Source organism: Silurus meridionalis, chromosome 2, assembly GCF_014805685.1.
Source record: "Silurus meridionalis isolate SWU-2019-XX chromosome 2, ASM1480568v1, whole genome shotgun sequence".
Taxonomy (NCBI): Eukaryota; Metazoa; Chordata; class Actinopteri; order Siluriformes; family Siluridae; genus Silurus; species Silurus meridionalis.
The window spans coordinates 18,254,831-18,278,669 of NC_060885.1; the positions used below are offsets into that span (position 1 = coordinate 18,254,831).

The 23,839-nt window shown below is 36.7% G+C and overlaps 1 protein-coding gene across 2 annotated transcripts in view; it reads left to right on the plus strand.

Annotated features, from left to right (window-relative positions):
• prkg1a (protein kinase cGMP-dependent 1a) overlaps positions 1-23,839 on the plus strand; it is a 72,508-nt gene that overhangs the window by 26,051 nt on the left and 22,618 nt on the right. For both annotated transcript variants that reach the window (XM_046834131.1, XM_046834123.1), the window contains exons 4-7: positions 14,924-15,029; positions 17,327-17,390; positions 20,857-20,934; positions 21,072-21,166. In XM_046834131.1, coding sequence (XP_046690087.1) covers positions 14,924-15,029; positions 17,327-17,390; positions 20,857-20,934; positions 21,072-21,166 — 343 coding nt within the window. The remainder of the gene's footprint in view (positions 1-14,923; positions 15,030-17,326; positions 17,391-20,856; positions 20,935-21,071; positions 21,167-23,839) is intronic.

The window sequence follows — 23,839 nt, forward strand, 5'->3', positions numbered from 1 at the left end:
GGTCTGACTGAAATACTCATATGATGGTGAAAAGACAAATAACATGATTGCTAGTCATCCTATGCATTTTCCTCCCTACATGTAAATCCAGGTGGGGCAGGGCTCTAACATATACATTATATTGACCTTCAACATATGTTAATCTTCATACAATACTCATTCACAACTCTATGCATTTAAAATTTCATTAAAATTCTGATTACCCCACTGAATAACCAACAAAATATCTTGCTATTTTACATAAATACTGATATGCTCTTTATTGTTGCCTTTCTATTATATACTGCATTTGACCTAGCTTAGAAGTGAAGGGTGGAGCTTAACTCCACTGTGTGTTCGAGGTAGAAAGTAGGGGAAAGAAAAACCATGGAAATATTTATGTTTGTCTTTTGTTTGTAACAAGCCAGCCAACTTTGATGAGTGATGTACTGTACATTTATTTACTAAAAACTGTAGACATTATAGATCAGAAATGTGTGTGCACCTCAGTGATTTTATTTACTATGCAATAACTGTGAAAAATGTAATGTTATTATTATTATTATTATTATTATTATTATTATTTTAATTTATATTATTATTATTATTATCTTAATGTGTCCTAATGTGACATATGACACAGATAGTACAATAGTTAAGTAAAAAAATATTTCTTCACTTTAAGTCTTAAATTAAGGTAAATTCTTTAATTATAGTGAATTAGCCACATGCTTAATGTTTTATCATTTCTTCTTTAATTTTGGCACTGGACTAATTGTTGCTCAATTATAGGAGTTTGTGTTGTTCAAAATGTATTAAGTATCTAAATTAGATACGAAAACTACGCATATAGATCTAGTGCAAAACTAGAGTGGCTTTGAAACTTGGCGTGGCTGGTTGACACTAGGTAGAAGGAGTAAATTATGACAATTTTGTGTCTTTCTTCCTCTAAAATTTAATTAATGCACCCACAAGAAGTTGATGTGGAATGCACAAAGAACATAGAGTCCTCTATTGCAGGCTTTGGTGATATCAGTAATGCAATGACTGTCATTGTGATAATGTTTTACAAGCTAAATATTATTAGTATGCATATGCTAAGTTTGCATGATAATATATTTGATCCCTGTATGTATTGGGGATAGGTTCCAAGCCTTCCAGTGGATGCATGAAACTGAGGACAGTAGGGAACACTATATACTGTACATGCTGTACATTTTTATTATAAAGTGTAATTTATTCTGCAAATTAGGCACAATAGGATATTAACATCACCACTCTTGCGATCTTTGCAAAATATAGTTACTTGAATATAGTTCAATACAAAGTGAGCTGCTCTGAAAAGCAAGATGGCTTAATGACTAACAGCTGGGTAGTGCAGGTAATGTTATTATGCTGGGCAAAGGAACCTTGCAAGAGTTCATCACTTTACTCAAAACAAAAAACTTAACTTTAACACGGGACATGGGGGTTTTACTGTATTAATGTAAAGCGTTTGATGCAGTTCATATCTTTTAAAAAGGTATTTAAATGTTAATATTAATTTTTTTATCTTTTCACTCTATCTTGTGATCCTCACACAATTTTAATGAAGAAAGCATACGTAGGAGCTTTTCTCTTGGGAGATGCAGCAGTATCTATGAGCCATGGGCCTGAAAGCAGTGTGACTGTGTCTGTTCTGAGCTTATTGTTACATTAGTAATTTTACAGCACACTAGAGAGCTCCAGAAATTGCTGTTCTGCATGGTGTTTTGGAAGTAGAGCATGTTTTATCTAACAGCAAATCGATGGAGATATTAAAGGGAGACGGTGCAAAGTGGGAAAATGTGTGTTGGAAAGTCACATAGACAACAGAGAAATGAAGACAAAAGAAAAGTGCAAGACAGCGCTTGAATAGACATCACAGTTATAGAGCAGATAATCAAATGTGGTCAGTTCAGCAAAGCAGCACTGTTTGTGAACCATTGCTCAACTAAATAATAGGCTATCACATCAACCTTTTCCACCAATCTATTTGGCTATTTATTGAGAAAATATGGACAAAGACAGGGAGAGGTTCATTATTACTGTAAATGTGCTCTGCTACTTTAATCCATTAAGTGACTTTAAATATGTTTTTTTTTTGTAATTGAGCTTAAGCATTACCAGACAGTCCTTTTAAACTAAGCTGACTTAAGGAGCCTGTTTTGTTTTTCAGTGTTTATGTTTATGCAGCTAAATTATTCTTGACGGATCACTGTCTAGCTCACCTTCTGGTTTCTATCTGGCTTATTCAGCAACCTGTCTATTTTATCCATTCTTTTTCTTCTTATCTATAAGTCTCAATGATGGTTTGGCTGCTTCTCCTTCTGTCATTTCCACTTCTTTTTCACCATCCATTTATTTTCATTCTTTTTTTTTCCATTTTACATGCTTCTCCCCCCTCACATATGTCCTCCAGCCAATTCTTTGCCCTGTCAGCTCTGTTTATTCCCTTACTATAGTCTCTTCCTCTCTCTCTCTCTCTCTCTCTCTCTCTCTCTCTCTCTCTCTCTCTCTCTCTCTCTGGCTCTCACAAACATAAACCCCAGCTGTGGCCCCCTGCTCTCTCCCCTGGGTTCTGTTTATCGTTTGCCGGTGCCTGAGCTTCTCTGCACGCTGGCTCTGGTCCTCTGCCTTCCTGAGGCAGGAAGTGGGGTATGGATTGGCCAAGTCTGAGCAGCACACTTGGCTTTGTGTTTGAGCATCTAATCTGTTTTATTCACACAGGCAGATGTGAGCATGACCCCCGCACACTGCCAGCACAAACCAATCAGTGCATATAAACAGCTTATCAACCTTTTCATTGTACCTGGTGAACAGAGCCATGCTATTGTTTTTATATTACACAATTCACAGATTTCTTTCTCCCTCTCTCTCTCTCTCACACACACACACACACACACACACACACACACACACACACACACACACACTAATGAATTCCTGACTGACTGCAGGAAATATTGTAGGTGGTTGGCAAAAGGTCAGGGCTGTGTGGTTCATTGTTAGGGCCAAGTCTCCCCTTAGGAACTTGCATCACCACCAATAATTATATAATTGAAATTAAAATGAAATAAGAATAAAAATTAAATCCAACATATTTGTGGATTGTGATTTGTTGATGGCAGGTGGACTTGGAAGGCATACTTGTTTAGCCAGTTCATAAATGGTTTCATGAATGGTGCTAGTGTAATAACCTACAGTCTGCTAGTTTCATTATGATTGACAGAGGCCTTACACCCTGGCTGTGGCATTGTTGGTTTTTAAACTAATAGTCTTCTGAAAATAGCAGGAGTGCTTTTCTTTTGTGCCACTCAGGTGCCCTCAGTTGGTGTTTTGAAAGTGGTAAAGAATGCTGGTGAACAAGAATCATGTACATTATAAGGATGATAAAGAATTATGTTACATTGTGGGATTTAATGATTTCACAACATAATATATATATATAAAATATATATGAAATGTAATATATATGAAAATCGTCTGTGGTCAGTTTATTGCCCAGAAATGTTAGTGATAAATATTTACTGAAATATTTCCCATACTTTATTTTGTTTGGATTTTAATTATTTGACTTTTCTTGGTATTTAGGAACTTGAGCCAATGCATGATTTCCTGCATTATAACTGTAAGGTGATGCAGAGGTTAAATACTCAATCATTAATCATAGGGTTGATTAGAGAATACACAAATGAAATGAGACAAGAGTGCACTGATGTAATATGCAGGATAAGGCAGGATGCAATTGCATAATCTAAATCACTTTATTTGTGGTAATTCAATATCTGTAGTCATAGTCCGGTCAAAAAAACATGCTGACAGCATCAAAACAGTTAAATAACTATGAAAACAGTTTCGACCCTTCAGGGGCATGGACTCATCAAGATGTGACATGTCAAGGTGTGCTCTGGTATATATAGCACCTAGAGGTTAGCAGCAAATCTTTGTTTGTTCAGCACATCCCATTGATAATCGACTGGATTGAGATCTGCAGAATTTGAAGGCCAAGTTAACATCCTGAACTCTTTGGCATGCTCCTAAAACCAATCCTGAATAATATTTGCAGTATAGCAGGGCGTATTATCTTTCTAAAAGAGATCACCTGCTATTATGGAATACATTGACAAGAGCATTTCATCATCTTTGTTGGCTTGTTTTTTCCCCTTCGCACACACCCCCAGCCATCTACATAATGTAAAAGAAAAAGTGATTCATCGGACTGGGCCACCTTCTTCCAGTGTTCTATGGTTGAGTTCTAAACTCACAAGCCTATTGTTTGTCTGCAGCCATAAAAAGTTGAGAATCTCTGTTTTCTGACACGTATCTGCCAAAACTATTATTACACTTTTTTTGCAGTTTGTGCTACAGTAGCTCTTTTGTGAGGTCAGACCAATCGGGGTATTCTTTACTTTCTGCATGCATTAGAGGCTTGGGCATGCTGCCCAGTAATGGGCTGTCCTTTCTTGGACAATTTTTGGTTGGTACTAAGCGCTGCATACCAGGAACACTTAACAAGTCCTACTGTTTTGCAGCTGCTTTGACCCAGCCAGCAAGCCCTCACAATTCTGCCATTCTGCCACATTTTGAAAAAAAAAAACACACACATTGTTAATTTTAATGTTGAAAACTAATGCAAATTGCGCTTGAATTTGAAAATGCGAAAATTCTTACTTTTTTGTGGTTCAGGGTGCAGATAAGCTCCATATAAAATTGGAACAGCAGAAACGCTGATTTGAGCTGCTTGTCAGAGCATGGCTGTGATTCTGGCCATCCAAGTGTGACTCAACTGTTTCTCAAATGCCCTTTCTTCATATGGTCAGTGGGCCACTAATGTCCTTATAATGTTTTATTAAAACCTCAATAAGAGCATTCCAACCACTGTGGTTTTACATTAACATCCTTCCCATAATCCAGTGAATGTGTAGGGACACAAGTGACTTTGGAAATGGACATTTTTTCTTGCAGGTCTTTCCGTGTAGATTAATGACAGTCTAATCTAATGCTTCTGCAGGTTTTTTATCTAACAAAGAAGGCTCATGCTAATTCCACTTGTTTAATCAATTGGTCTCACTCTTCACAGGACAGATGAGTCATATCAGGTGTTATGCTTCTTGCCTCAAATGGAAAGACACAGGCAAACTATCCTTTTGATGATAAGAATGGTTGTTCTTTGTGATTTTTTTAAATGATCACTTTAAAAATATGACAAATTTAATAATTGAATGTTGTATTAGGAACATTATATGCAATTTGTGCAGAATTTGGGCTGAATCACTCTTTACTATGCCTGAGGTACAGTTGTTTTTTTCACGTCTGGCAGCAAATTTGAACAGATTTGTATATAACACTGACATGTATATCTATCTATGCAAGTCAGTGTTATCACGATTGAACAAAGTTGCATTTCTGTCTTGCTCCTTCATCTTGTTGAGACATGAAGTAGCATAAAATGGGTTTTATCTTGATGCACTTTTCGCTGAGTGAGTAAAGAGGGAGTTAGAGTACTGGGATGAGGAGGATTTGCAAATAGAAGGCCGGAGGAAAATGACAGAGATTGAAAAGAAAGACGGGAGTGGGATGAAAAGAGGCTGGTGGTCTGATAGTGGTGTTTATTAGTGAGACTGAAAACAAAAATGATCATCCTGCTATCTGCTTCCATGGTAACGTGTGTGTGTGTGTGTGTGTGTGTGTGTGTGTGTGTGTGTGTGTGTGCGTGTGCTATCTTACAGAGAGGTTTGTTAAAGAGAGCTTTTTGTCCAGTGCAAGAATGACCTGACTTATCCAGTTAGTATCTTATAGAGGTCAAAGTCACTTTGACTTTGTGTGTGTAAGTGCTTGTGCCATTTTCTGGCTGTGCTTGTTGGCTGTTTTGTGTGTTTTGTGCCTGCATTCTTTATAACTGATGTTAAGCCTCTTGACATTAGAAAAGACTGTTTTAGATCCAAGACATGACTAGTGAGACATACAGTAAGACCATGTGTATCTGACCTGGTGAATATTCCAAATGGAACTTCACAACTGTAAGCACTGAAAATATGTTCAGGATATATATATATATATATATATATATATATATATATATATATATATATATATATATGTCTTACACATGAAAGCAAGTCTACATGGTTATATTTGTAGGCCAATTCCACATCAATAAAATTGTTTTTATGCATAATGCCACCTGCCTCCTAGCAGCCGATTTGGTGCAATTCTTACCGGAATCTTAGTGTGTGACTTAGTCTGCTTTGATACTTGTCTAAAAGCTGTTGGATTGCAAATGCAAAACTAACAGGCACTATTATTTTCACCTCTCAACAGGCATATTTCCCAGTAGTTATGTTTGGTATTCACTCCATGTGCTTTTTTTTCTAACCTAGTCCTGTCACTCCTGTTCTGATGTTGGTTGATTACCTTAATGTGTTCACCTGTTCTGTGTCAAGTCCTTAATTAGTTTGTCTCTATATATACTGCTGTTTCTGTTTTATGTTGTTAAGTCTCATGCATTTATTTCTCGTCCAATCTTAATTTTCTTGTCTTCCTTTCCTTAGTTTTACTTCCTGGTTTTCATGAATATAGATTATCCTAATTTAATTAGGTTGGCCTGTGTTTTGACCCCAGTCTTAGACTTTAACTATTTTTTTGGCTACAGATGGCTGCTACAAATATGTATATCTTATTACCATGATTTTCACTTGGAAGAATGTTTCTGAATATGTGAGCCCATTTTCTGCACATGACCACATCACACTGGTTAAAGACATGACCAAAACATAGCAATTATTTCAAATTACAGGTCTATTGCTAGAGGACCTTCATGATATAATCTGACATATTATTGTCTGTTTTAGAGCTCAGCCGATATTTTATTGGAATGAGCTCATACACTATGACAACAATCAAGTGCTCACATAGTTCACAATTTAAAAGAATGAAAAGAATAAATGTGGTTCGCTTTTTAAAGTGATATGAGAATTGGAGATTCCTGCAGTGATTATAAGTCTTCAGTACTTACTTTATTTTACTGACTAATATCTTGTAATCAGAAAGATTTGCATCACACACCGTTTAATTATTTATCCAGTAAAAATATAGAGTACACATCATTCTCTTTTCAGTCCATTTCCATTGTTCTCTCTCATCATAACATTTGATTTTAATTAAGAGTGATACATAGTAGGGCATGTCCATTTTTAATGGAAACTATCAGCAGTGGACAAGGAAAATATATATTTTTAACCACAAGTGTAGGTGGTATTTCTCATTTTTATTAACTCTAGAAAATTGTGTGTGTCCCTTTGAACTGGAAAAAAAACCAACGCTATTAACCCAGAGTCATAAGTCAATGGCTACTCTTCTTAAAAAAAAAAAAAATTATAAGCTTTAATTGTATTCAGTCCTTCCTGTTGACTTCCTGTGAGCACTATGAGTTTATTTTGCAGATTCCCACAGAGACATGCCATAATCCATGAGAACTCAAGGCTATGGATCTCCTACTGTAAAGATAACAGCTATTTTCATAGACCATGATTGCAGCCCTGATCTATTTCTCATCACAAACTGGTCACAGACAATGAACAAATTTAGATTACTTCTGCTTTACTGTTCAATGTGTAATTGGTGTATTTTATGTGAGCCCAGCTTTCTGCAAATATTTGAAAGGGTACTCCATCATCATTTCTTTGTCGTTAGTGTTGTCTCACTCAGAAATAGCGTGCTGGGAAAACAGCTCCCTTTTCTGATGAGTGAATCCAGGCACAGGGTCCTGATAACAGCTTAAAGAGAGTACAATTCTATCTGTCTATCACAAGGTAGTTATTACTCAAAGCTAGCTCTCTTTTTCTTTTCCTTTTTTTTTGTCTTACTCTGTTGAACTGGTGTGCTTATATGATGCATTTAGAAAACCTCTCATCTCCAATGTTTACTCTTTTAGCACCTTTTTTTACCTTCCACTTGCCCTTTTAGCACGCCTTAGCCTTCCGGGGACCTCTGCAGAGTGAAGAGCTACACCGACTACTTTCTTATATGAAGCAATAGAAAAACTACCTAAAGCTTAAGTGACTTTTTGACACTCTATCTCAAGAGAAAGAACAGAAGTGTTAATAATATCTACATGTCATGGGTGCATGTGTTTATCTGGGTCGCCACTTGACCCTGTTTGGTTGAGGGCCATTTTTGGGTCATTCACATTCTCTTTATGTTTGTCTGTCTCTTTTTAGTTTGTCTATTTGTCTGTTGCTTTTATCTTAACCATGTTTCCTGATGTCAAGCTACCATCTCGAATAAAGATAAAAATGGAATAAATGTTTTATATTGGGTATATTTTACCATCATCTTCATCCAAATGGATAGTTATGTGATCTCACGTACTTTTACATAATTTTGCCTGATGCAACAATTGATAGATTTAATTTTGGAAGATCTATTTTCATAGTGGAAAGACATATATTCATATCCCACTTCTACTGGACTACCTTTTTATCATATTTTACATTATAGAATATAACTCACACATCACACTTTAAAATGTAGTGATACAGTGGAACCTGGTTATGTCGATGTCCTAGGGGGTCGCCAAAAAGCATCGAGGTAACCGATGATCGAGATAAATGAAAATCAATATGGCGGCAATATATTAACGTGCTTGAAATTTCTTTATGTACATGATGTGCGTTAATAAATGAGAATGTGCATGCACGTGATTTTGAAGCGTTTTGCAGCGATTGCCGCGATTTGTTTGATGAAGGCATGCTATAAAATACATACAGTACATGTTTATCTGTCAGGAATCCACCTGCCACGCCCCCTTCGGCCCCCTTCGGCGTGTCAGGTGCTTTCTCGGCCGCTTTCTCTGAAGCTCTCGGCTTCAACTGCGCACATATGGTGCTCGTTTAGCATCATCACCAGCTCCTATTTAAACTTCCACACTCTCACTGTCCGTTATTGTTGGTATATGTTGGTTCACGGCGGTCGTTGTTATCGCTCATGCGTTTCCCGGTACGTGCCTTCCCACCGGCACTCTCTCAACGGCTGCGCTTTTCTTCCCAAAGCCGCGCCGCGCCCCTACTAACACTAGCACTAACTAACAGCAGAGATTCACCAGTATACAATACAACACCTGTAGCAGCTGTAGGGCTTGATTTTTCCGCCACTTCCGTGAGTTCTTCTGCGGCTGCACTGAGATAACCGACGTTAAATGGCAAATTTTTCCCCCCTTGTGCTCGAGATATCAGGGTTCGGCGACATAAAAAAAGTCGACATAACCGATAAAAAATGCTTAGAATTTGGCGGTTCCACTTCAAAAACATCGACTTAATAGGGTTGTCGAGGTAACCAAGGGCGAGATAACCGGGTTCCACTGTATTTTTATAGTAAAGTTTACTAGCTGATTTGAAGACTTCAATGCCACAACACCCGACGAGGAGTCCCGTGGCAACAGTTGCAGCAAACAACCAAATTTTAAAGTTTAAAGGTGTTGTGGCATTGAAGTCTTGCCCTTTTACAGCTTTTACAGCTACAGTAACATATCATAGCTAAGGGTAAATTGGTGAAGATGAAGGAGCTTGGAGTTCTATGAAAAGGGTCCCGCTGTCTTCTTGACTAGAGAATATACTTGAAGTACACTGGAGAGTATAGGAATGGCACATCTACTGGACAGAAGTGAAAGATTGTCTCCTGAGCAGGTCAGAAGTCCTCTAGAAAGGAACAAGAAATTCCAGTGGGGTTTTCTGGATACATTCAGCAACTTGAGGAGGTCTAGATGGGAGCAGTAAGTCCTCTGGAGAGGAGACAAAGTTAAGGTGTTTTAGGTGCAGAAACATTTACTCTTCAGGACATGAGCGTGTTGTACAGAGGTTTGTAGTCCTTAGGCAATAACAGATGCTTTTAGTTCCCAGGAGATTGTATATTTGGTGACAGCAGGAGTAGAAGCTTTTAGACATGATGGCTTGTAGACCTCAGGAGGGAAGAGTAGGATCTGTATGTCCTTATTTCCTGTAAGATTTAGTGAACCTGAAATAGACTTACCACCTTTTGCCTTCACTGAGGAGTCGATTGGCTCAGTGGATTATTTATTATCCAGTGATGCTATCCACTGCCTTGTCTGGAGCTGTCTTTTCAGAAAGCAGTGAACAGGCTGAGCAGAATGAATCGTGCCAAGGCAGGTTCTCAAGTGATATGTTTCCTCTCCCTCATGAATAACATTAACACAGGCTCAATCAGGAAACATGCTGGGGCCTGAATTCTTCTTCACCGTACGACTAAGATTTTTTATTTTAATGAGAAGTACCCATAGAATATCACATTTATATTGAATGTATTGTTTTGGATTAAATGCTTCACAAGAAATGGTAATTAATTCAACTAATAAGACTGACATAACTGATTTAGCTCAAGGTTCTGTTTCTGCATTGTTTCCTTTGCTTGGTTGTGTAATGGCTGGTGTAATCACTAATTGAATGTAAATGGTATTCTGTTTAATGAAAATAATATTAGGTGAAATTATTATAGTGGTTTGTAGCATGTGCCTTTAAGCTTGTATTAGCTGCAGACAGAATGTGTGGGTGTGTGGATGCTCCGCTTCGAACCTGAACATTAATGTTAATCTGTAGAATAGAGCTTCTGTGCTTTTCATAACAGAGAGCTTTGTGGAAGAGCATGAATGCTTATGTGTTTTCCTGCTGGCAGTTTCATTGCAAACTTCACTTTCTGTTGCTCTTCTCTTGTTTTTACTCTCCTCTATTGCACAAACGAGAAAGGATCACAGAACTAGCAGATCAAAATGTTTAGCTGAAGGGTGATCAAGTCAGTTGAGCTCAATCAAGACAATATTGCCACTGGATTAATCTTATAGAAGTTTGAACTTTGGTTGTGATCAGAACAAATGCGACTGTTCTTACTTTAAGTGCTACATTTTTTGTTAGGGTTGCCATTTTATGTGATTATTTAAGAAAAAATGTTTTATAAGTTGTAGGTAAACCAGAACAGAAGATTTAATAGCTCTAATTTATTTTAGCATAAACTGTTATTAATTGTCTGGAAGCCTGTACCCTTTCATTGTCTTGAAGTCTGCACTAAAACTGAAGGTCTTTCCATTATTATATTAGAATATAGGAATTAGGTTTAGGATTTATTTAGCATTGCTCTTTACCGAGGAGCATCTCAGCCAGTAGCTCTCTGAATAATTATTCAGCTTTCATTACTGATATCCTGAGAGCAGCTCCCAGAACAAGCAAAGGGAGTGTACAAGCGTGAGGATAGATTTTGGCAGTCTAAAGTTAGGGAGCTTTAAGTTTTATAATCATGTTCTAGCTGCTGATTTTAATTGTTCTAATACTGCAATTCAGTGGTCGACAGTAACGAAGTAAATGTTATTTGTTACTGTACTTAAGTACCGTATTTTCCAGTATTTCTACTTTTTTCCCACTCTTTGAACCCCACGGCTTAAACAATTAAGCGGCTAATTTATGGACGTTTGACCTGCCGCTCACTCGAACTGTCAACAGGAAATGCGAATCATTCGTCACGCTGAAAACAACCGGGCATGAAAAAACGCACTTCACCTGTGTTTTGAGCTGCACAGCATTGGGAGAAAAGATTCACTGATGGTGATTTTTAAACGCACGACGATGCCAAAAGATAAACTCCAGAGAGAAATTGTTGTGAAAGGAAGGACAGTGAACAATGACTTTCTTGGTAGGCTACTGTTTAGATACAAGCCGTGTAACAGACACTGTCTTTTGTTAAAGCCTGTGTAAAGTTCATTAGTTTCAGTGTAGTCACCTGCGGCAGGTAAAATAAACTTTACTCAAGTATTTTGGTTTAGGGAGACTTTTTTTTTTTACTTTAACTTAAATACATTTTAAAGTCAAATATCTTACTCCTCTACATTTCGCAAATCAAGTTCCTTTTTATTCTTGAGCGGATAAAAACTTAACTGGTCAAACATGCAGTAAGCCACCAATCAGGGTAGCGCACATGCTCTGTTTTAAACTTGTTTTGATTGCCGCTTTGCAGTGGTGGATTTGGGCGACACGGGCAGCTGACCAGGGTGGCATCGTGCCAGAGGACAACATGGGGCGTCCACGCCATTGTTTACCGCTCATTTGCACGGTCATGTCAATTATGATGTCATGTCATGCCAATGTACCCTGGTCATGAGTGTGCACCCACCGCTCGGGGAGTTCCCTCACTCACACACTCAGAAAGGAGAGGCGGGGGTTGGGTGACGTCACGTCAGTAAGGAGCGCTAAATCCAAATAAAAATTATGGATGACAAAAAAACCTCAAAAAAGTTTATCATGATGTGTGTAGCAACAAACCAATTACAGCCTAAATAGTCTAGTTGGATAGTAGCATTTGTAGATTTTGGTTCCTTTAATTGAGGTGATGTCATAAAGGTTTTCTGTGATTGTACTGAAAAGGTCTTGAACTCTTGAACTGAGTTCAGTAAGGGGAATCTCCAGTGCAGCTTAAAAGGTGAATTTAAAAGACATATATTATAAGGATATAGATGTTGTATGTATCTAATAGCTACAATTAGCCAAGTAGTTTTATGATTCTTGGGTCTGAGACTTTGATATATTGTGCACAATGACATGAACATACAGTTCAGTGTCAGTTTAAAGATTAAAAAAATGAGGGAAGAAACTCCCAACTCTAACTGGCCACAACACCAGTGTCCTTATTATGTTTTTTTGTTTTATTATGTTATCAGTGTTTAACTCATTGATATCATTTTATTAATAGATTGGTGTGTTGAGAGTAACAGAGTCTTTCCACATAAACTGAGGTGATTAAGCAAGAGGACAATAGACAAGCTGATAATAGAAACATTATAGTCATAATAAATCATAGTACTTAGACACTTAAGTACATTTGAAGGCAAACACCTTTGTACTTTTACTCAAGTGAAAGATTAAAAGAGAGCACTTTTACTGGAGTGATATTTTACCTACTGTATCTTTACTTTTACTCAAGTACATGTATTTCGACTTTCTAAACCTGTATTGATCTGTTTCTATTTGCCATTTGCATTTGGCCAATTTCGTAGAAGAAATAACCCTCAAAACCCAAAGCCACATAAGACAGAATGTAAGTATGGAAATGTGCCAATTTTTGGTGTTGTTGGTATTGTACCAGCTCCAGGGTCTCTGGTTCTTGAGTGGTTCTTGGTGTACTGTTATACTGGAATTATAAATTTTCTCATTGTGGGTTTTCCACTTGGTTCTCCATGTTTTTGCCAACAATATGTTGGTAGATGAATTGGCTACACTAAATCACACTTAGTTTTGAATGCGTTTTTTTCATCCATTTCCTTTCAGGGTGTATTTCTCATGATGCTGGAATAGGCACTGGATCCTTCAAAATCTTTATCACAATAAAGTGGTTTCTGAAGATGAGCACTTCAGATGTTGGGTACTGAATATTAGAATTTTTGTACAATTCAAAAATTTTATTTGTCAGCAAGCACTGCAAACTATCATGGTGGTGATTGTATTACATGAGAAGTACTCAGTCTTGTTTGAATAGTTGAACATGTTTTTTTGTTACTTTTTTGGAACTGTCTATAACCATATCAGAAATCAACTTGAGCACAGTTTTAGTAGAGTGGAGACTGAGGATAAATATCTCTTCTATAGTCAAATGTAAATAAATTAAAGATTAAAGGGCTCTGTCTTAGATCTCTTCTTTGAGAAACAATAAACACAGTCTGAGATATGACACAGTCAAACAGGGTTAATATACAATGCTGAAAATTCAAACAGTCTTTGAACACACTTAGTTTCTAATTACATGGATTCTACACTGGATTAAAAAAATGTGGACAGCCTAAAGGTTATTAGTGTGTGTAGGCAATATTGTAAATCTTCCAATCATTCAGATCAATATGTTGTCTTTGGATAACGTAAGTGTAAATTTCAGATTGGGTGAGAAGGAATTACAGTGTTTAATTTAAGGGTTTAATCCATATATTTGCAATATACTCTCAACTTTTTTGTTGTATGCCCTTGAGCAGGGTTATTGAGTGCATCTGTATTAAACGATAAAGGCTAATCACAGCCAAAAAAGCCTGATGAATAACTAATGTGCTGTGGTAGTAAGAGGAGTGCAGCTGGCTTTGTTCTCCACCCTTATCAGTTTCAGTGTCTCTTATAGTGCTTCATTTAAGCCTCATCCTGTAGTCTGTCCAACCAAGTGTTCCTTTAAAAACACTGAATGTTCAGTTCAGTCAATGTTCAATCTCCAAACTAATTATAAATAACAAATGTGATAATTAACCCTATGATTATATTAAATGTTCAAATTATTTGTGGTCTTGTAAATTTGGGCTAATGATGTGTTTACTGAGTTTTGCACTTTGGGTACACAGTATCACATTTTTATTTCTTTTTTTAATGTATATTCATGTGTCTTTCCAATGTTTTCTTCTGTTTTATCAAGTAATTTATAGTGGAATCTACAATTATCACACTTAAAAACACTTAACAAAAGAAAAAGAAAAATACAATAAAACAATAGCTGCTTGAGAGTTGTCATTATTCAACTGAATTTTGAATTGTTCCCAGAAGGTAATAAATGCAACTTTTGATGCAATGATATATCTGTTTGTCCTATCTGTTCATATGTGGTTTGTTTTTTGGTGTACAGACTAGTTTTGATAATCCTCACTCTCAGTATTCAGGCTATTATTTGAACTGCATTATTATAATCACAAAGTCATTATTTTATAACTTTTATCAGCTCAATCCTTTTTCTAGTAATTGAGCTGCTTCAGGAATTGTGAGGCCACTGTGAAGTAGTGAAAGATAGATGTATTTTTTATTCAAGGCTAAATTTGATTGATTTTATTTAACATTTTATTTTATTTTTTTAGTAAAGTTATTGTCTAAATATTTGTATGCACTATTCATATCCCTCACAGCTCTAACCAAAGTGAAGTTATGGGCCATCGACAGGCAATGCTTTCAGACCATCATGATGAGGACTGGACTGATAAAGCATGCAGAGTACATGGAGTTTCTCAAAAGGTTAGAACTTGAAGCGTGTGGATAATAATCATACATTGAATACTGTACGGTGTGAATGTCTGTAACAGTGTATGTGTGTGTGTGTGTGTGTGTGTGTGTGTGTGTGTGTGTGTGTATTAAAGTGTGCATTGGCACTGCAGCTGTCATGTTAGTTTTGTGTGTCTATGACGGAGTCTTCTCTGCATCCAGCCGAAAGCACCTCCTTCCCTCTTTCTCCTCTCTTTTCTTTTTATCTTTCATCTGAAAGCTCAATTTGCATGATAGCAAATTGAAAGGAAAGCATGGGAAATATTTTACATATTAAAGACAGAATTCTGCATGGATGAGCTTACAAATGAAAGAAATCTTCATTGAAATATGGTTATGTAATGGAACAGTTCTTTGGAAGCTCAACTGCTTCACTGGCACAAAGCCTTTGTGCATTTGGCTTTCCATTCTCTCACTGGCTCATAATCTGTCCTTCCTCTTGTCTTTAATGCTCTCTAACTTGCTATGGTATATATCCAAATAGATTTGGAAAACTAACATTTTCACCACAAAATTGTAATCATGCCACAGAAGATATAATCTTCCCTTTTAATTACACTTCTGCATTTACTGCTTTATTTAATTGTCATTAATTAATGTAATGGTGCAGGATTGTTGAATATGCAAAAAGACTGAAAACCAAAAAAAAAAAACACATCAGCTATAACCCATCAGTCACTCATGTGCAAAAAAGGTGAAAGCCTGGCATGTAATAGCAGAAAAAATATAATCCAAGATATAATATAAAAAATATAATCCACTTGTCACAGAAAAGTGCACAGTAGAGGAAATGAAAAGTTTTCAGTTCTAGACAAGAAATAAACAACGAAAAAAAAATGAATCAGGGGAAAAATTATATACTTGTTTTGTGTATTGCGAGCAAAAAATTTAAAACAATTTAAACTTGAAACACTACAGGGAGTGCATGGGTACATTGAATTTGGTGACATTCTCTCAATGATGCATGCCATTCATAGTCTTCAAGGGATTATTTTGATCACTAAAAATGTGCTTTGGCATGTGGTCATTTTCAATTACCAGTTAACAGAATCAGCCATTGCTGAAACAATCAAAGGCTCCTCATCTTATAATAAGGGAACTTAAGACAACACTTAAGCAATAAAAGGGACATTCTTAATGACATGGTTTAAGATTCCTTAGGTTTTATTTGTTTATTTATTTATTTTTTCGGTGGTTGGAGAGTCTTTTACCTTTTAGCAATCTGTTGACCCTAAAGGGACATGCTGGAAAAATGGTCTCTATATAGGGACGTATCCTAATTTGTTAAACCCTTTTCCAATACTGCATCTTATAAGTGCCGAAGGACTACTGTTTGGACAGACTATCTGTGGGTGGTCTGTGTTCATGTTTTCTTTTTTTCTTGCTTCACCAGCTGGCTCACTATCCATAGCAGTTAATGGTTGATTAATGGTACAGATAATAACACTGTGATAACTTTATTTTAGATCAGCATTCATTATTTTTAAGCAACTGATGTTACTCATCAGATGAACATTTATTTTTACATACTAATGCATAGCTACAGTATATCTAGCCATACAGAGTAAGCCAGAGAAAACAGAACAACTGTGGCACAGAAAACAACAATAAAAGGCTAAAAAAACAAAGCAAGGGTTTTCAGACTAAAATGTAACAGGTAAGCACAGAATTTAAGCAAGACTTTAGAAGTTAAACTAAGCCAAGAATTTAAATAAAGTAAAGTAAATGTTCTATGGTCCCTGGTGGTCTAGTGATTAGGATGCGGCGCTTTCACCGCTGCGGCCCAGGTTCGATCAGTCAGGGAACCAACTCCAGCCACTCTTAGTGCCGGTCTCAATAAATGGGAAGGGTTGCGTTAGGAAGGGCATCCAGCGTAAAAACGTGCCAAATCAAACATGCGGATGATCCGCTGTGGCGACCTCTAATGGGAGAAGCTGAAAGAAAGAAAGTAAATGTTTTATAGACAGATGGAATAGTCACGGTAACAACCAAAAAAAATGCAAATAATTTTTTGAGCATAGAAGCATTCATGTGAGATATATTTGGATACTATTATCACTAAGTGAATGGCTGGTGTGAGCACACCATCAACCACTGTCAAAAAAATAAATGAAATCTTATGCACCATGTTTTTGGAGCTGTAACAATTGAGGGAAAATGGCATCACATTATCAAGATTAAGATACTGTTAATCAAGAACTAATAATAATATACATAACATAACTGCAATTTTGACTTGAATTTCATTTTGTAAACCCTCTCTTTTGCAGCGTTCCAACATTCCATAGTCTTCCAGAAGAAATACTAAGCAAGCTGGCCGATGTCCTTGAGGAGGTAAACTTTTATTTAGCGAGCCTTCAGAGCAAGTCTATAAATTACATTTCAGGTGTATCGTTACACAGATCTGGGTCAAAGTTGACAAACATTTTGCATAAAACATGGTTTTGATGGTTCATGGTTATGACCAGACTTTTATCATTTACATTTATATTTACATTTATGACATTTAACGTGCAAAAGTGCTTTGAGTCACCGTTGAGAGGACTTATTTGACAATATTTGCTAAGGAATTCAGACAGATTTAGTCTAGATTTAACATTAATAATATCGTGGTAGGGCAATAATGCAAATGGAAAACAAGTGTTCATATTTTAATTTCTTACAGACAAATATCAAAGGGTCTTAAAGAAAAAAAAGTTAATTATAGACTGGAAGTAAATGATGCAGGGTTTAAAACTGACAATGCAGTAATGGGCAGACTGTATTTTTTCCTTGCTCTTGCATAAACACAAAAATACTAACTTATTACAGTAAAGCAAAACATTAAGCATATTTAATACAGTATTCTGTTTCCGAAATGAAAGTCTCCAAAGTCTCACGTAGTGCTCTTATCTGAGGAACTTAAGCTCATGAAATCACCAAATACTCATTTTCCATGCCGATGTTTAAATATTGTTTAAATTTCTATTTCATACATTTACAGTTTCATAACATTAAGCTTATTGGATCTTTCAATCATTTCTAGGGCATCTTTCCAGATTTGACCTAAACATAAACCATCAATGTGAGTTAATGAAAGAGAATGAAAGTAACTGATAATGCTGTTAGTATTTTAACATAAATGCTACTTCTAGTAGTCAAGTTAATGGCTAATAAATTAGAGTTCAGTGTACATTGTGCTCTTAAATGCACAGGTATAATCCATCTTATGGTAAAATTCAAGAATCCAAGGGGAAATCTTCTCCCGCTATGAATGTAATTGTTATATATTGTGTATCCTGCAGCTGTTAAATGCTTTTAGTCGTTTTTCTGAAAAAATCTGTTTTAATTCTGTCAGGTTTCACTCACTGCCTTTTCTTCACTACAAAACATTAGGCTGTAATGGCCTGAGGGTGTGTTTGGCTAAGTGGGGAAAACATTTCTGCATTATATTTATGTGCAGTCTTTAGCCCTAAGTACTAATTTTGTCCAGAGCTTTGACAAATTAACCATTCAGATTTTTCTGCTCCAGCACTTTGTAAGATTGCTGCATATCTGCCTTGGAATATTATATAGATTTAAATGTAAATATTTTTGTTCCTTTGTTTTAACTTTGTCGTATGTGGATAGTGTGTATACTGTGTTTAGGCTATGCATTTTCAGCACTCTTTTAAAACAAGCAAAATTACATTTGATTCCTGCGTAATGTCTAGAAGGAAGATTGAAAGACGAGAAGATAATATACGGTAAGATGTTTGAGGCCTGGTCAGTGAAACGTTAATTAGTTATGCAAGTTTCAATAAATCACGTCTAATTATTAAAGAATGGTGCACGTCAGAGGAAAAACACATGCTAAAGAATACAATAGATAAAGCATCGGTGTTCTTTGGAAGTGCTAATGCATGGTTGAGTCACCTCCACTTCCCATTCACCAAAAGGACCAAATATCCTTTTGTCTTTTTCCTTCTGCCATAAATTGTGTGACTCACTCTGTAAAACAGTTGTTATGAGTAGGCTGTTTAAAGATTGAAATTCTATACAGGTCATAACTGAAACTGACTTAAAAAGTGAATTCTAGGCAGTAGAGTTATTTTTGCCCTGTGTAACTGGACTCTAGGAATTGTGTGGAAATGGCCTTCTTGCAATCATTCCTCAGTTTCTTGCACTTAGTGTAAGACTTATCTGTTGTTAAAGATGACGGACCAAAAAAAACGCTATATTTTAGTCATTAGCTGAATCTTCCTGAATTAGAAAGTGCAGACTCCACAGCTGTCATGTGAAAACGAGGCTGTTACACTAACCTCAGCTCATTGAAATCCAGTTAAGAATGAAAGGAAATGAATAGCAATCATTTCCCCTCAACATCTACTGATCTCTCCGCTCTATCTCCACCTGTTTTTCATTTTCTCCCTATTATGTATGTCATGACATAGTGAAATCTGATTGGAATTGTTTATTAGTTGACCAACATGGAACCACCCTTATTACAGTCCAGATTGTTGGCAATAAGCACATTTAAAGCTCTGGATTTTGAGCATATGTGTGTAATAGTAGACCTGCACAAAGGTTACATTTATACTGCAATACTGCAGATCACAAGCAGATCAGATAAGAATCGAGAGCTATTTACCTCTTCGAAATCCATCTATTTATTTTATTGATGTTGGTAAATGTATGGATTCCTCTAATTAAAAATTGTGGCTTTTCTATAGAATGGAAAGGCATTGCAAAACTACAGGTACAACAATAAATTTCTTTAAGTTGTTAATTGCAAGAGGGTATCTGCAAGAGTGAAAGGGAAAGTTTATAGGACTGTGTTGAGACCTGCGATGTTTTATGATTTAGAGACAGTGGCATTGAGTAAAAGACAGGAGGTGGAGCTGGAGGTAGCAGAGCTGAAAATGTTGATATTTTCGTTGGGAGTGATGAGTATGAACAGGATTAGAAATACGTTTATTAGAGGGACAGCGCATGTAGGATGTTTTGGAGACAAGGTGAGGGAGGTGAGATTGAGATGGTTTGGACATGTGCAGAGGAGGGACATGGGGTATATCGGTAGGAGAATGCTGAGAATAGAGCCACCAGTAAGGAGGAAAAGAGGAAGGCCAAGGAGGAGGTTTATGGATGTTGTGAGCGAAGACATGCAGGTAGTTGGTGTGAAAGAGGCAGATGTAGAGGACAGAGTGGTATGGAGACGGATGATCCGCTGTGGCGACCCCTAATGGGAGAAGCCGAAAGAAGAAGACGACTTAATTGCAAACCTGTATTTTAATTTGCAAAACACAATTTCAAATACAATTTCTATAATTTTGTCAGCTTTGTTACATTAAAATCTCTGGTGGCTTAAAGGGTATGTTATAGGTCACACAGGGAGGTTTTTAGCTTCGGTCAGATTTGGGGTTCTGTTTCGTCTGTGCTGTCTGTGTGCTTTTGCATCTCTCATTACATCTGTCTAGAGGACAGTGATGGCACACAATAACAGGAGGGCATGTGTGTGCATTCACCCTTTCCCAGCATATTAGGGGTTAGAGTCTCAGTCATACGATGTAGGGAGAATTAGCAGTGACTTTTTTTCAAAATTGTAGGTGAGTGTGGAAACTAGCCATTTAAAATTGAATTACCGGACCTAACAACACCGATCAGCCTCAAATTAGGTCTGTTGTGTTATTCATGCAAATGGTATTCACTTTTGCAGTAGTATCAACATAGCCATGAATAGTTTTCAAAAAAATTCCTTTTGCAGCATCCAAAATATACTCCCTACTTTTTAATGTTCTTCTCCTGTTGAATGCTTTTTTTTTTTCCTGTTTTTGGTATTCAGACGCATTATGAGGATGGGGATTATATAATCAGGCAGGGTGCCAGGGGAGACACTTTTTTCATCATTAGTAAGGGAAAGGTAAGTTCCTTTTTTTTTTTTTTTTTTTTTTTTTGCTCAGCAGCAGTATGATGTTTAAATGTTAAAGTGCCCCAAGAGCTCTTTTCTATTTTGCCATTTTAATTAGGTTTCTTTGGTAACCTGTCTCTGTGTTTTAGGTGACCGTGACCAGGGAGGACTCTGCCAGTCAGGACACGGTGTACCTGCGCTCTCTGGGAAGGGGCGATTGGTTTGGAGAGAAAGCATTGCAAGGGTAGGATGTCTTCTTTGTAACCATCAGATATGTCATTAAATGCATCAGGCTGAGTTCATGCAGCTGGAGCACACTGAACTGCTTTCATAAAATGCTGGTTATGACCTAAATCCAGTATATACAATAAAAGTGTAGCAGTGTGCCACCTAGTGGTGTCTTTTCGTTAATGCCTCTCGATATGCCATAGTAACACATGATAAAATGAGAAAAGTGAAAACTGATTTGATTGAAATTAAAGAGAAATATTGCCCTGTATTTAAGACCAAAGGCTTAATAACTGATTGCTAAATGCTTGCATGTGAATGTGTGAGCTTGAAGGAAATACATGTTTGAAATCAATGTGTTAATATAATATTGGAAAGTGTGAGTTGTATATACAGATGGATGGATGGATGGATGGGTGGGCGGACAGATATTTATAATTTTATATATATAAAATGATCTATCTATCTATCTATCTATCTATCTATCTATCTATCTATCTATCTATCTAGCTATCTATCTATCTATCTATCTATCTATCTATCTATCTATCTATCTATCTAAGCAGGCCCCCTATTTTTCTGGGATCGTTGTCGTAGATTTACTTTTATTCAAATGTTGTTTACTTTTAAATGACAATCACAAACACTGGTGAGTAACAGTAGGATGTTGTCCAACTAACAGCATGTGTCAGATGCTAAAAAAGAGGTCTGACAATTATCACTTTTATGTGTGGGATTTAAAAACAGCCTGAGGAACCCAACAGATTTCTAAACAGGATAAAGACTACAAATAAACATAAGTCACACAAACGCAAAGTTATTTACTGTAGTAATTGCAAACATTTGTGGGATTTCACACAGTTTCAAACATCTACAAACAGCATAAGCAAAGAGGATTTGAATGAATAGATGAACACTACAGCATATTAACTATGTATCATTTATTAACTAAAAATGCTACATAATTAATCACACAGTTGAATAAGCTAGAGTGTGACCCAAACTGAATAAAGATTAAAAAATGTTAAAAACCCAGCATGACTGCACATATGCCCATGCTTGTTTAACAGCCAACATCTATTAAGCACTTTCACAGAAACAGATACACCCTAAGGCATACATATCCTAGAGGTTACAGTATATTGTACATATCCTATACATGCTGGTTAAATTCCTCAGGGGGGTTTGATTAACACTAAAAGGAAGTCAAGTGTCTTCCATAGCCTCACTAATGACTAGATTTAAACATCAGTCAACCCTTATGGAGTCCTGGGCACGGACTACAAAATATATATCGACCTTCTCTGTCCATTAAACAACTGGTAGATTATAACCTGAAAAATGGTCCAACATCCCCAAACCATTCAGCACTTGGCAGCATTCCAGGAAGAACAGAAGCTGTTGTACAATTGCTCTATTCCTTATTTCTGATATATTTTATTGTTTTTTATGTAGGGTTTTGATAACTTAATCCTTTGTACAATGTAAGTGTAGAAAAAATATATTTCTACAGAAGTTGACATAGAGTTAATTTTCTGTTGGCCCAGATAAAAGTAATAGAAAAATCCCTAAATGCTGTTTTCGGTAATATCATGCAGAACCTGCAGGCCTTTCCAAATACTTTGCTGTAATTTGTTACTATTATTATAGTACTAGGTTCAAGCTTATGACAGATGGTATTTTTACTTGGTATTTTTTTTTGCTTAGATCAGAGGATGCTTTTTCCTTCTTCCTATTAAAGGTTTTATCCTGGGTGTATTTGATGAATGACTGGAATACAGAAAATCAGTGCTCATAAATAGTAACAGTCCTTCTTTGTCCCTGTGTGTTTTCCTTTTACTCTTTTCAGAGTAACAAATGTGTGCTGATTTTTGGAGACATTAAAAATGAATGAAATACAAATCTATACAGTTTTCATTCTAGTTTGCATACTGCATCCACAATCACAGAAGGTTGCAGCATATACAAGTCTGCGTTGTGGACTTTTGCAATCAATTTACGAAACGATCGCCTTGTTTATGTCTGACTTGAACTTCCAGTAAGCAATCTGATCTGAGACGGTTCTAGTCTGGCACAGTTTACGGCATGTGGACTCCAGGTATTTAGATTGTCCTCATGAACTGTAAGTGATGAAAGGGTGCTCTTGTTGCCAGGATTAATGGGTGTGTACTGTGCCGGTGTAGACTAGGTGTGTATGTGTGTGACCGAAACAAGAAGGGGAGTTTTTCACAGAGCACATGTCATGTTTTGAGATGAGTCATTATACACTACAAGGAGGGCATTGCTGTCCACTTAATGTCTCTTATAAAGACTCTTATAGAGCGCACTCTGGCCATAATTACACTCATCAACCCTGGGGCTTACTCCAACCCTCTGGCTTAGTAATGGTACATTTTTTTTTTCATGTTGTCTTTTCTCTGCTGTTGTGTGGAGCAGCTGCGACCTTCTCTGAGTGTGTATGTGTTGTGGGGGATTTAGGGTTGAGTAGTGAAGAATTCTCACCTCCGTCCAAGCACAAGATACTTTGATTGGGATTAGAGCATGTGTGTACTCTGTTTACATTAACGTTTACTTCTCTTACTTGTCAGTCAGAGCACAGGGCATTTGTGTGTGTGTGTGGTTTGTGTGTGTGTGTGTGTGTGTGTGTGTGTGTGTGTGTGTGTGTGTGTGTGTGTGTTTTGTGACGGGT